At 36.9% G+C, this 14,360-nt stretch overlaps 1 protein-coding gene across 3 annotated transcripts in view; it reads right to left on the reverse strand.

Annotated features, from left to right (window-relative positions):
• CDK14 (cyclin dependent kinase 14) overlaps positions 1-14,360 on the reverse strand; it is a 318,721-nt gene that overhangs the window by 134,629 nt on the left and 169,732 nt on the right. For all 3 annotated transcript variants that reach the window (XM_054059028.1, XM_054059029.1, XM_054059027.1), the window contains one exon: positions 5,065-5,185. In XM_054059028.1, coding sequence (XP_053915003.1) covers positions 5,065-5,185 — 121 coding nt within the window. The remainder of the gene's footprint in view (positions 1-5,064; positions 5,186-14,360) is intronic.

Raw genomic sequence — 14,360 nt, forward strand, 5'->3', positions numbered from 1 at the left:
CTCCTGGTTTTCTTTCATGGATCCAGATACCTATACAAGGTACCTCCTGACACACATGAAACATATTTCTAGAAGTGGAAAAGTGATAGTAAATCTGAAGTTCCAAATGGTTAAAACCAGTTTGCAAACATGAACTGAAATGCTCTTCCAATAATGACATACCAAGATGGTTTCCTCACACACAGTGTTTCTATGAATTTAACCCTATGAGAATTTTCCAATCAAAAGCTAATTAAGACAATAAAACTTTTGAAGAATCACTGACAATGAGAGAAGTTTAATTAACAATACTTTGACAGTTATCATAATATCTTCACCTTAAAATCCTAGCCCTACAGATCAGCATTTGTCTAGGATGGAAATCATAATCATAAAGAACACCACAGGCAAAAGAATTCATTTACCCTGGACTGTTTTCTCTCTTAGGTCCCACAAAGCATTTCTTCATGGCGTACTTGGGCTCCTGATCTCAGATTTCTTTCATTTCAAATTGTTTACAGGAGACACAGGATAAAGATGCTTTAGCAATGTCTCCTGTGTAAAAACATAATTTGGTGCACCTGCGTCGAAAACAAGATCCATTTTTATTTAATAAATACCTTAATAACTGTCATGGTCTTTCATTAATGAAAGCAGGCATGGAATTACAGGGAGCACTCAAGTCAGCACTTGGAGCAGGCTATGTGTGGAAAGTGGTGTGCTCCTGAAAAATACTATTTATTTTTGTAACAACAGGATGGACAGAAAAACTCCATATGAAGAGCTTTCCCTAAGCTAAGATCAGAATTGAAATCGTGTATACTAACTCCAGATGTTACAAAGTTAAATAACAGTGATTTAATAAGCAATTTCATAACATTTGACTGGCCTAGTTTTAAGCGATTTATTCCGCAGCACTAAGCAAAGCTGATGTTAGTTAATAAAAGTGAATTTAAAAATATATCAGGGCCCATAATTTCTTAGGTTACCTGAACTGTGAATAAGAGCATATTTTTCAAAAGCAAAACAACAGGATATGCAAAACATTGCCAGCTGTTAGCAAATACAGCTTAAAGCCAGCTGCACTTCAAAATAAAATGTCCCTAGTGACTTCCTGATGTAAGCAACCTAGATGCAGCAGTACACGCATTTCCAGAATCAAAAAGTATCTAATAACCTGTTAAAATGACTTCATTTACTATAGTATACTCTTCCTGCAAGGAACAAATATAATACCTTCATTTGGGGATTTTTTTTCCCTACATTTCTGTATTATTTATATATGGGTTTTAGTAATTCATAAATCCTTTACATACTAAAGCTTATTTTCCTTGCATTGACTTTCAAAGGACTGTAAAATTCAAGGATTAGGACAAGTTACACCAGAGGCAATGCAAAACCATTTTCCTATCTGCCAGTAAGTCTTCATCAAGAGCAGAGGAAAAAAAAAAAAAAGAAAAAGGTATATCAAAGGTTATCACAACTCTTTGCTGCAGTTGTGGGTAGTTTAATGCATTCAAACAATGCTGGTGTAGCAAATGCTGTCAGCAGTAAATCACAAAGCCCACCGCACTGATTTCCATCACAAGCATGACACCACTAATGCATGTAGGTCTTCATTAATATTATTTTATTGCCAGTGGCTATTTAAAAAAAGAATACAGGAGAATGTAAAATTGCATGTGGATTATTAGCTTTTAGTTACTATCCTAATGCCCTTATACCAACAAATGAATTGTAAAAATAGCCCGCAGCCTCTGCCACCTGCGTCCCAGCCACTGTCCAGTGGCTAATATTTGGACTCTGTTTTCATGCAGCTGGTCTAATACTCAGTAGGAGCCCCACTTTCCACACCTTGGGAACCACCATGAAGTATCATTTATCATGGCTAAAGTAAAGGCTCTCTGTCTTCTTTTTTTCTTTACAGAAGAAACAGCTGTGCTTTCTACCTCAACGTTATTTAAATATTCAGTGAAGTGGCTGCCTAGTTTTGTCATCATGTAGATTACCCATAAGGACACATGAGAGCATACGCTATCTGCCATAAGGACATAATACCAGTAATTGTATAAAAATGCTAATGCTACAAACACACTTTTGATAACAAATTACAAAATTACTTTGGAAGCTGATGGTAGGTGGGTTTCTCTGTCTCTCCCTTCCTCCCAGTCTGGGAAGCCACTAAGTGGCTTTAATGTAATTATGGCCCAGCTATGTACAACTGTTGTATAATTGAAGCCCCAAGCCTGCCTGTGCTCCAGCAGAGCTCACTGTTAGATGTGCCAAATAAGCATAAGTGACCTTAACATGCAACTACTTCTCTCACAATCAAACTGGAAGTGCTGTCTCAGATAACCCAGGAAAGCAGAGAAGTAAAAACCTAAAGCTCTTCTGTCATATACAATATATATTTGCTCTAATCTGATTTCTGATGTGGCAGCAGCTGAGCCTCTACATAAATGCCTGCCATGTGAAAGAAACTGTATTACCAGGGTTCTTTTCCTAAGCTTTTCATAGTCCTCCAGATTGTACAGGGCAGCAAAAATTTGTAAGTGCTACAAATCTAATACAAGAGCAGTATTACATCATTTTTCATTTGAAACAAAATTAACCACCTCTGTCGATGAGCACCTGGATCTTTCTGAGACCTATATGAAATGCTCTGCACAAGAGAACATCATTTAGTGACATCATTGAAGATGCAGTTTTTGTGCTCTTCCTCAATACTCCTGCATCATTTTAGATGTCCTGACGAAAACATAACATGGATATCTGAAATGGCATTTTGAGTCTTTCCTTTATCTTCCCTGTTGTCCATGTAATTTGAATATAAACATATGATTATGAAGTGAATGCTCAGTCTGCATAGATTTCAAATGCTTCTATTAGCTGCATGGCTTAATTTGGTCAATACAATAGTAACACCACATAGTTTTTAATAGCTCTTTTACTAAAATCACTATTGGGACGAACATTAAAATACCTAGTTTCAGGAGCTATTAAACTTTTGAGTGAACCATTTTCCGTTGTGGAAAAATTTTCAATGAGAATCAAATGTTTTAAAATCCTTTGTTCAGTTAAAAACAAAAAACACAACCAAAAACCTCCTTAATTTCAAAGTACAATAATTTTTAAATTTGCAAATATTAACAAAACCCCTCAATGTCTCTGTTGACTAACAAAGGATGTTAGAAGACTTTTTGAGCAGTTTGCTCTATTAAAGCAATTAAAAATTTTATTTGGAAATTTCCATGTATTGTCTCATTGTCTTTGTACTTCACAAATTGAGACATATATGCATACACATACACAAAGATGTGAGACTCAAGAACTGAACTATAAGATGACAAGCAGAAAGAACTATTTATGTCTCCCAGCTATTTCCATCCTCTGAAGCAGTTGTCCTGCCTCACCCCAAGCAAATCAAACTTCTTCCTGAAAGCGTCAGAAGCCTACGTGGGAATAGAGGTGAGTGCAAAACATCAGGAGTAGATGAGATGCAGAGATTGCAAACAGGCTGTGAAGACACCAGGTTAAATCTGATATTTGGGAAAACAGGGCAGTTTTAGGGCCGATGAGAAGACGAGACACAGGGGAAGTTATTTTAGATCTTTGAGGTAGAGAATATTTTGAAGAAAACCAGACAGCCAAGACAGAAGACATTGCCTTTGCCTCTGAGGTGCAGTGGCAATATCACAATGTTCACATCTGGAGATGTTTGTTCACCCTTCCTTCCCTTTTATGCCTCTTAACTCACCTACCATTTCAGGTCAAGAAACTAGAGCAGTCAGAAGCCTGGATATACTAAACACTCTCTTCAGTATACAGTACTCTGATCTCTGTAACTCCCTCAAATAAAACAATCCTGCAGCACTTGCCCCTAGGAGTCAACACTTAATAGCGCTACAGGGAAAAACGAAATGAGATTTTCAGGAAATACAGCATTTCATTCCACATCCTCTGATCTCAGCTACAGGACTAAACACAACCTAGTCATGCTTAGTTTCCTTTTTCAGCAAAAAAAATATTCCTGCTAGGTCATCAGTTTCAGTACTATGGGGCAAGATTACCTTGGCAAATATTATTCACCCACCATATAAAAAACATAATGTCCTTCTGACCTTACCTTACAGTTACCTCTAGATTTTAACACAGTCATATTTCTAAATTTAGGTTGCCTGTATTTAAGAGAGTTATTTCAGCAAATAAAAAGAATTATATTTTTCTGAAACCTGCTCAATGTATTTTTTCTCAAATAAAACAAGTTATACAGATTTAAAAAGTCAAATACACATTAAAAAATTTTAATGTCTCCCAGAGCATGAGACTTTCTTCGTAAGGAAAATTATTTTTTCCCACATTTCTGTTTCTTGAATCAACATGCATTGCTTTTACTATCACAGTTGAAGCTCTTACTAATTATAGAATTTTTACAGATTATAGAGATCTTCAAAACCTACAGAATAAACACAGAACCTCCAACTGGATTTCTAATCAAAAAAACCAAACACATTTTTTGTTCAAAAAGCCAAACACATTCTTTGTTCAACACAAGACTAAATGATGCTATATAAAAGGTGCAAAGCACCATATATTATGCACATAAACGGCTCTTTCAAACCTGCAGGTCTAAATAAAATCTGTAGGTTTGAAAGAAAACTGTTCCTTGATGTGTCACACACTGTTTACTGCTAACGAATAAACTAGACTAAGAACTGAGGCTGTATCCTTACACCCAGAGAATCCTGGTCCTAGCTAGAAGTGGACATAGTGAAAGGCTACCTCCTGCAAAACTAATATCACATCAAAGTACCACTACTAAAGTATCACTACTTGACTACAAAAGTCAAGAAACTACTCAGTCTCTAGCAAAGCACCAATGACTCTTCTAGTGGGTGTGAGCAGCAGGTACCATCTGCCAACCAGTGGGGTGGCAGGAGGGGATTCCTTTAGGGAGATACTGAGCGAACCCCACAGGTTACTACACAGGTACCACCGATCTCGCTACATAGTTGTTTCATATTCTAAAAATAAATCCAAGCTAAAGCACCAACATAGAGTCTTGTGTTAGGATTCTATATTTACCACATGTCAAGGCAGGTGGAATATTCTGTTGATCCCAGAAGGACATCTGGAGGCCTGTACCATAGGGTTACGACTTCATTGGAATATGTATGGCTAGGAACTGATTTGGCTCTTGCAAGACCTGTGGGGAAAATAAAAATAAATTAATGTAAACAAACCAAAGAAATAGTTTACTGCATAGTTATGAACCTAAGAAGATGTATGAGCACACATCACCACATGATGGCATGTTGCAAGCGATTTTTTCTTCTAATATTGGAATGTTACTTATTGAAAGAATATGGTAGCATCTATCACTTAGTACCTGGCTAAACAGAGCTGTGAATATTATGAAAGAACAATAAAATATGCTTTGCATAATGGCAACCACAGGCCCAGGAGAGATGCAAGGATACATTGTAGTATACCTAAATGGAAAACAAACTAGGATTTTCATTTCCATTAACTGTTCATCCTTAGGCATCCATAGTCTTTCATTTCAATGTTATTTAGAAAAAAAGGAACTAAAAAGGAAACTGCCAAACAAATAGTGTCACAGATGAGATGTTTTTATAGGGGAGCCTAAGGAAACCTTCCACAGTTTACACTGTAAAGCCCACTCTGCTTATTCAAGTTTATATGTGAAAGCAGTAGACACACTTACATATTACCATTCAAATAAATATCAATACTGCAGTAATACATCAGCAAATGGTATGCACAAAATTCTTCTCTCTTAAAAACTGTATATTCGCAACGCACCAATCTTGTAAGCAGAAATCATTGCAACGAAAACTGTGGCCTATTAATGACATACTATTTACATTAATTGTCTTTTAAGCATGTCAGTCATTTAAAACAATTCACTTTACTACACAAACGTAATCCAGCTCATGTAAAATTGGGAAGATTTTAGGAGAGACTCCCACACGCTAAAAGCAGTGGTAGAGAGCATACTTTTCTAACAGTTCTACAGAAGCCTGGCTTTTTTTTGATTTCCTGGGCTATGGTGACTGTTTCCATCATGGGCCTACAAATAACTTTTCTAAATAATCTGTTACTAGTTATGGCTTTGAGATCATCTTCTTCCTCACTGGACATGCACAAGTAAAGGAAATCAGAAGAATATGCTATTATGACTTTTTGTGTCTTCCTAAACAAAGAACTACTGACTTCCCTTTCACAAAACAAATGAAATTACTAAAACAGAAGGTCATGTCTTGCACCTTACAGAAACCAAAAAGCCAAGTCATACCGTCAGAAAGAAATACACAACATGAGAATTCACATAAGATTGCAGATGAAAGCCCTTTGCATCTTTATTCCTAATACACTGCAGAAGCTATTTAAGAACAGTTAATCTCTGTGAATATATCTTCATAGTAATGATGGCAAACCTTGCTAGTAGATTGCAGTATCAGCTGATTATAGCAATTAGAGCAGTGTAGAGGAATAATTAGACTTATATGCCGGAATTTCTTCTAAAAAAATTACATTTCAAACATGAATAACGATTTTTTTAAAAAGTTCTAAGACTTCCATTTCTTTTATGCTGTGCATCTGGCCACCGGTTTGACAAATAATTTGGCTCACCCAGAGAACTCAGGCTGGCCAGGTACAACCCCAAACTGGCCAAGGTAAAAGTCGCATCACACATTCTGCAGTGCCTCAGCCTCCAGGTTAATGTTTTTATTTCTAGAAAATCAGAAAGTACCAAATGCTCTGAGTGGTAAGTAGTTCTTATTCCTAGCCCAGAGAAACATGAACAAGTCTGAGTTCCTGAGCACTTATATCCTATGTGACTAAACTGAAACAGTAGTCCCTGAATTTGTGGATATGGACCTACTACTATTAAGCTAAAAAAAATTACGAAAGAATTTGAGAAGCTGGATGGTGAACATCTGCATCCTTCTTTGCCCAAGTCTCCCTTTAGTCTTGCCTAAGGAAGACTGAATTTGATTGCAAGCAATTTCCTCTCTAATCTTCCACCTAGCTTTGATAGGAGAAAGAGGATAGGCAGGACGGCAAAAGGCGTTTTTAAGAAGCCAGCAACACCATGTAATTTGGGGAAAACTGTTAAAAAACTTCAGAGGTCATGGGATGATAAATGAAGTCAGGTCTCCATGACACGAAGTCTTTGATCCACACACTCAAGAAAACTCCCATGTAGAGAGGAATGAGTACTCAACTTGCCATAACAGAAATCATATTGCAACTAACACAACTTTCATGCCTGCCTGACAGTTTCTGGCACTTTACTGGCCAGGATGGAGCTTTAAAAGTGCTATGGTCAGCTCAAGCACACCTTTCCTCCTCCTAAGTAATCATTCAGCATGGAACTAGTCCTTGCATCCTGTTAGGACTATCACCCATCCTGTTTCCTCAGACCTCTGCTGCTAGATCTCCTCCACCTCTAATTGACTTCAGGTTAACTAAAATCCATAGATTTTCAAGGGATGATCCTTTAGGGCTAATCCCTACCTGATGAACAACTAAATGTTTTCCTTTAATCTGCTCTTCACTCCCAAAATACCATGAAAGCCTCATTTGAGGTTAGCTGCTACATCTGGTTTCTCAGTCATAAGAGGAGCGTTACTGGAATGGAGAAAGTTACCAACAAAACCTTAATTTGCAAAAGCAAGATGAGGCCATACATTGGCATCAGATAGCATCATTGACTTTTAAGAGCTCTATGAGTACAGATCACACATTTTAAGTTGTGGCAAACTGGTTTCTTAGTTGGGCACATACAGCACTTCAGAAACTAAATGGCCCAATGGAAAGTAGTAGTGAACAACCAAGTCAAATACTCACAAAGGCTAAAATTTGGCAGAGGAAAATTTGGCACAGTCCCGCTGTTCAGTCAATCGTTCTTCCTGTGCAGAACTGAAAGGACCTGAACTGGGCTAATGCCTTAGAGGAACTGTTTTCTCTCAGGGAAGGAGCAAAGTTTGCTTTCGCTGAATAACACTTGCTTAAAGAAGGCATTTGCAATTATGAACACTTTCACTTGAAGACTCAAAATTAATGCAAACATCTCTCATCACATTTAAGGCATGAACAAACATTCTTTCAGATACACTTACAGTTTTAAAAGAATCGTACCAAAACATACATGTGAAACACTAGCATTTCTTGTTTGGATGCCCCAAATGCAAATAGATGACAGTTACCAGGCTTTTTTTTCCCCTGATATCCTTCTGCAAGAAAATTCATTGCATGTTTTATACCCTTTTGCACATCCAAATATGCTTACTCATGCAAAATTTATTTAACTGCATCTTTCAACTGAAAGGAAACTGAAGGGTAGGATTAATTAGCACAGCATGTTCGATCACTTTCTTTAAGGGTTCCCTGTCTGTTTCCATGGTTACACTACAGGAAGAGCGACAATCGCATCTTAAAAAGACAGAGCTTATGGGGGATGATCAAAACTTCAAACCTTAATGGCCAGTGTGCATAAAAGCCAAAAGGTAAATGAAGAGATCATCAGGTGAGTTTCCAATATTTACATATTGCTGCTTGGGCACTTCTTTTTGCCTGAGAAGGTGGAGGGAAGACCTCCTGACAAGCACTGAACTCCCCTCGGGTTCCTGTGTCTTCCAAAAGATAAAAGGTCAACACACGTCCTGCAGCTGCAGCCTTATTTTGTGCGAAGGAAGCCAAGCATAAGGCCCAGTTATTAAAAGTCAGGTCGTGTAAGACCTGCTGGGGAACCTGTGTGTAATTACAGGAAGAACAGACACTGTTTAATGTTCTCCAGGCACTTACTTGTATGGCTATTATTTATCCAAACCAAAAGAAGAAACAGTTCTGATGCACTACATACTGTAAAGCTCGCACAACAGCATCTACATGTGCTGTGACACAAAGCACAACTTGATATTAACTCATCCATTAGGCAATAGCTGAGGATATCCTGTAATGTCTTGTATTTTAAATATAGAATGAATGACCTATGTCTATGTATATGTATGCCTTTAACACAGAAGAACTTCTGTTGCCACCTACACTGAATTAAAAAAAAAAAAAAGAAAAGTAAGAAGATATTTTCCTTCCTTGGCAAATGTAATTCTCTCTCCTTTGCCTGGCTTTATCTTTTATCTCAGACTCAGAGGTTGTATCTGATTTTACCCAGCATCAGTTATTGAGAAAACACATTGTACCGACTTATCATTGAAATTTTTAAATTGTATCCAGATTTTACAAGAGGCTGTAGCTATATCCTGACTCAAGACCTATTCAATAATGCACCTTTGAATACATGAACAGAAATATTAATATTTGCTATCTCTTTAGCTGCAGGAGAGCTTTCTAGTCAAGTTCATATGACAATTAGGAACCCTTTGTTCACAGTGAATACGATTCTGCAGATGAGGAAACTAGTCACAACTGCAAAAACAAGGGCTTGCCAACCATATGCTTCTTTTTCCTTCCCATTACATCTTAAATGTCTTGAGCTGTTTACTATTTTGATTTAGATGTATCAAAAAAGTGCTCTAGCAAGTCTACCGCAAAAAAATAAGGGGGTTTTGTTGCTGTTTTTCCTTGATACAGATTCTTCTCACGTTCCCTTTTTTTAGCCTCCTGTTTTGTTTATTTTAACAATTACCTAGAGTTTGAGGTAAACAGCTTATAAAACCATAACTAAGATTCAGTAACAATATCAAAAAATGGTTAATGTGTTCTACTATAGATCAGGAAATGTCAACTTCACTTAACCTATTTACTTAGCTACTTGTTTTTTCTAACAGAAGCATATTTATCCTGTGAATACCTGAATGATAAAAAAAAACAGAAGTAAAACCAGTGGAAATACTAACACTGTTTCAATGACACAGTCAGCTCTCTAACTTGGAAATCAGTATTTGGCAATCAAAAGCATCCTGTAGCTTTTAGGTCCCTCTGCTGTTTACCTGAATGCATCTCTCTAAGATGTAGCTTTACCAGAGCATCCAAGTTAAATTCCTTTCAAATAAGCTAAATTATTACAACATCCTATATCCAAGTCCTAGCGCAGTCACTAGATCATGGTAGTGCTGTTCATTTATAAAAGCTACCCACTATCAGGGAGAGCCTAATTAGGTTCCCCAATTATAATATTCTCAAAATGCACTTGAACAATGACTGGTCTTCAAACTAGAGTGCAAGAGTCAGTTTTCCAGAGACAGAGAGCAGTAAGTAAGGTAAAAGGCATGTGTGCCTCTCAGCCTGTCTGGGTTTCCCAGCTGTATCAGTTGTTCTAATAAGAGATAATTTCTCCCTGCAAAATCTCATCTCACATATGTCGTCAGACAATCAGTTACAATTGCACAGAAGATAATTATCCTGGTCTGTGAATAGGACTCAACTGTCAGTTTAACAAACACAAGTTACAGAAAGGGGAGATGTAGAAATTCTGCTTATGCTAACAGGAAGAAGGACAGGAGCCCTTATGAAAAGTGTTTTTCTTTTTTCAACAACTTCAGCATCATCTCTTTCGTCATCATCTCTTTCATCTGCCTCCTGAGCCACCCAAAGGATCAAGGCAGTGGAGAAGTGGGCAAGGAAAAAGTTCACAGGTGTTGGTTGTGTATTAAAGATCCCATTGATTAATTTGACTGAAAGCCGTCCTAGCTATAAAACTGTTTATTTTCCTGCTTCAAAATCCTTATAAAAAAAATTCTGACACATTTTGAAAAAGCCCACTGATGCTGAACTTAAACCATAACTGCCAAATTCATTCATTTTCCATTAGCAGAAAGGAACACTCTAAAAATTCTTTTCCCATACAAAAATGACTTAGAAGTACAAAAGAAATATACAATCCATTTTTGACACCGGGAAAATATGAGTATATCTATTCCCATGGCCTTCTGGGTCAGCACGAGTATGTTCAAACTGCCTCTGTTACTGTGGAAGCAGAAAATAATTGTGGACAGGAATAAAAAAAAAGGAACAATGTGTACCACCACTGTAAACATACACATAGACGTGAAAGCTAACCAAGCTCAAGGACAGCAAGCAATTTCACATCAAAGGTAACTTCCGCATTAGTGAAAAGACCTAGATTCATTATGGATATAGTATACATGCCCACAATAGCTTAACAGCTGACTGATTCAAATCCTACTCTCTGCATTCTGGATTTTTACTTAATGATCCTCAGTTTGCTCTTACCAAAAAAAAAAAAAAAAAAATTATAAGATGATGATACCCTTTACTCCTAACAATGTTCCAGCACATATACACCACTTTGCTAATAAGGCTGTAAGTGAAAATGTTGGAATTACTCATTCCACAGTGAAGTTACTAGGTTTGAAGCTAAGAGTTAACAATGGCTGAACAGATGGTTTTAAATTGGGAAGATCTGCAATGCACAGGGAAGAAGTTCTAGAAATAACAAAGAGGCAAAACATAATTCTTCACTGAAAATGAGAGGTAATGTGTCTCAGGAGATTTTAACATTCCCTGAGAAAAGAGAGAAAACTGGGAAGCAGCTATGAATTAATTAATCCAATCCTGAACAACAACTTGAGTTTAAAGAGAATAATAATAACAATAATAAATTATTATTATTGTTGTTATTATTATTATTACTACTATTACTGGACTTCTAAGACATATGAGCAATGAACTTGCTGAAGATAAGAAAAGTAACAGACCACTTTGCTAAAGTTTTGAGGTATAAATGTTTCACTGTCTTTAAGATTTTCCCCTAACAAATCAAAGGAATACAAAAAAGAAGAAAAGAGTGATCCACCAGAAAACTATTGTATGAAAACAAACTGAGAGCTATGGATGTCTAATGTGGTGAAGTGTAACAGCCCTTCAAGCACTGACCACAGAAGTTAACAACTTCAGACTATTGCGTATGAAGTTAACAATTTACTGTGGTCCTTATCTGTACAACTCAAAACAGGACTGCAAAAGGCATTTTTTGATTACTCCATTACAGGTTCAAGTAAAACTGAACTTTATCAACCAGTGCCTTGATAACTTATCACTTGATAAAAGTGCAGTAGGTACTTGACATATTGCATGAGACAGGCTAAATACAATATACTGGCAAAGAAATAAATAGACTTGCTCTGTGCTATGTCAGACTTATCTTTTTTAGAAACAAAAGCCTCCCCTTTCATTCCGGTGCTAAGAGGACTGAACACATACCAGATTCAAACCCACTGTAAGCAGGGTAGCAGTACCATTTAAATCCTTCTAGTTTAATGTTGTATTAAAACGGACAGCTGAAGAAGCACAACTTGGTGCTACTGTAGTGATTCACAGTCATTTAAACAGAAACACAAAAGCTAAGTTTCACTGAGAGTGAAACACCTAATCCCAGCTGTAATCCCAGGTAATTCCTTTTCTTAACAGACCATACAACACTGGCACTGACAAGGCGATGTCACAGTAAACACATAGCACTCTCTCCATCTATTAACAGGGTCCAGAACTCAGTGCAGTTAATCTGTGGAGTGCTAGAACACTGATGAAAAGCAATAATATCACATGACCACTGAGATGTTATTCTATGGAGTGATTTACTCCAGTGGGATACTACAATTTTGCTGATCCATCATTTCCCATCTAGAGGTAAAATATCCAGAGGACTTTAATGAAGAAAATATCTCAAGTTACAGTAAGCTACTAAAAGCTTATTCAAGTACACGCAAATTCATTTAATAGCAGATCAGATCCCAGGATTTCGTCTAGCACAGTTAATTTAACAAGAATAGGGCTACAAGGAGAAGCAAGTATTTGAACATTAACATCCCTAAACAAACAGTACTTGTGAAAAACAGATATAACAACTATTTTATTTATAAATCAAACAACACTGCCATCTGACATTACCTTGCAGGACTGGAGTTTGTGAATTTGAAAAAACATCATCATATGGGTATTGAAACCATCAGTTCTTACAGTACAATGTCTGTTTTATGTATAAATGGCACAACTCTGCAACTACCAGCCACTGACTCCTGGCCCCTGCATCGCACAGGCAATGCAACTAAGCTTGATGTGCTTGCTTTTCCACCTGAGGTGTCACCCAAGCATACATTTCTACTCTGCAAGATGCAGCTGCATCAGTTCCATTATCCAGCTTCATCTTTTGAACCACAGCTGCCCTGACTGGCACAAACAGTTCTCCAGCAACCATGAAGTTTAATCCAGGCTGCTTCCAGTGTCCGAGACAGACTATTAGTAGGTAAGAAAAATACACAGCTGATTTTTGTCATTGCTACAATATTACAGACTCTGCAGCTTATGTATTTCTTTAGCAGGTCTCAGCTGTTCTGCTGAAGTAGGTTTTGCATGCACAATCATATTACTACATACATTCACATACTGGATAACTCCCACAGCATCCAAAACCACATCTGACTGATGTGGCTGAAGTCAGAGAAAAACTATGTGAAAACAATCAATACAGTACGGTACAAGCATTGGTGCAAAACTAACAAAATTTTTAAGAAATATATATTCTCAGTTATTTCAAAGCTTTTTGAAATACATCAAAGAACAAAGTAGCTACAGGAGACTTAAAGATTTACTAAATTTTAAAATTATTTTCACTTCGCTTTCAAGTATGAAACCATTAAGAAAACCTGTATAATTCCTGTTGCTTCTGTAAAGCAATATTAAAGAGCAATGCCTTACAACAGGAATCTCTGGAGTCTCAGATTCACCTGTTCAATTGAATTGCTCCTCAAAACTCATTTAATCTACATGTCATCTTAAATTAGCTGAATCACAAATCTTAGAAGAAAAGTTTTAGATGAGAAACATTCCAATATGCTTAGGTTTAAATGGTTATTTGACTTCACATCAGTAATCAGGCATCCATATTCCTGCAGAGCCACCTAATCAGTTCTTAATACAATTTTGTCACAGAAAAAGAAGAGATGAAAACAGACAACTTCATTTTTAAAAAAAATTACACTGGGAAAGCATTAAAGCTGTGCCTTAACCGTATAGTTCTGGAAACAAGTAGCTAAAAAGCAAATGTTCCTCATGCATATCCTTCTCTACAGTGATGCTGAAACACTGAAATGCCACTGCCCGGATGGCGAAGTTGGAGCTATTGAGACAATCTAGTCTATTACGTACAGATGTAAGGCTACTGAGTCAGCAGAATTGCAGAACCTGCATTGTAACTGAATAAAACAAGTGAAAATCTGTTAGTACTGAATCGAAGCCATTCTTTTATATATTCTTTCATTTAACTTCAGAACCATGTATGTACTTCTCCATGCAAAAAAGCTTGATAAAAACTGCTTGTAGACTGCAAGCAAAGGAACCCTAGAAGTATTTTGACCACAGACAAAATACTA

This window comes from Cuculus canorus, chromosome 2 (assembly GCF_017976375.1).
Source record: "Cuculus canorus isolate bCucCan1 chromosome 2, bCucCan1.pri, whole genome shotgun sequence".
Lineage (NCBI taxonomy): Eukaryota > Metazoa > Chordata > Aves > Cuculiformes > Cuculidae > Cuculus > Cuculus canorus.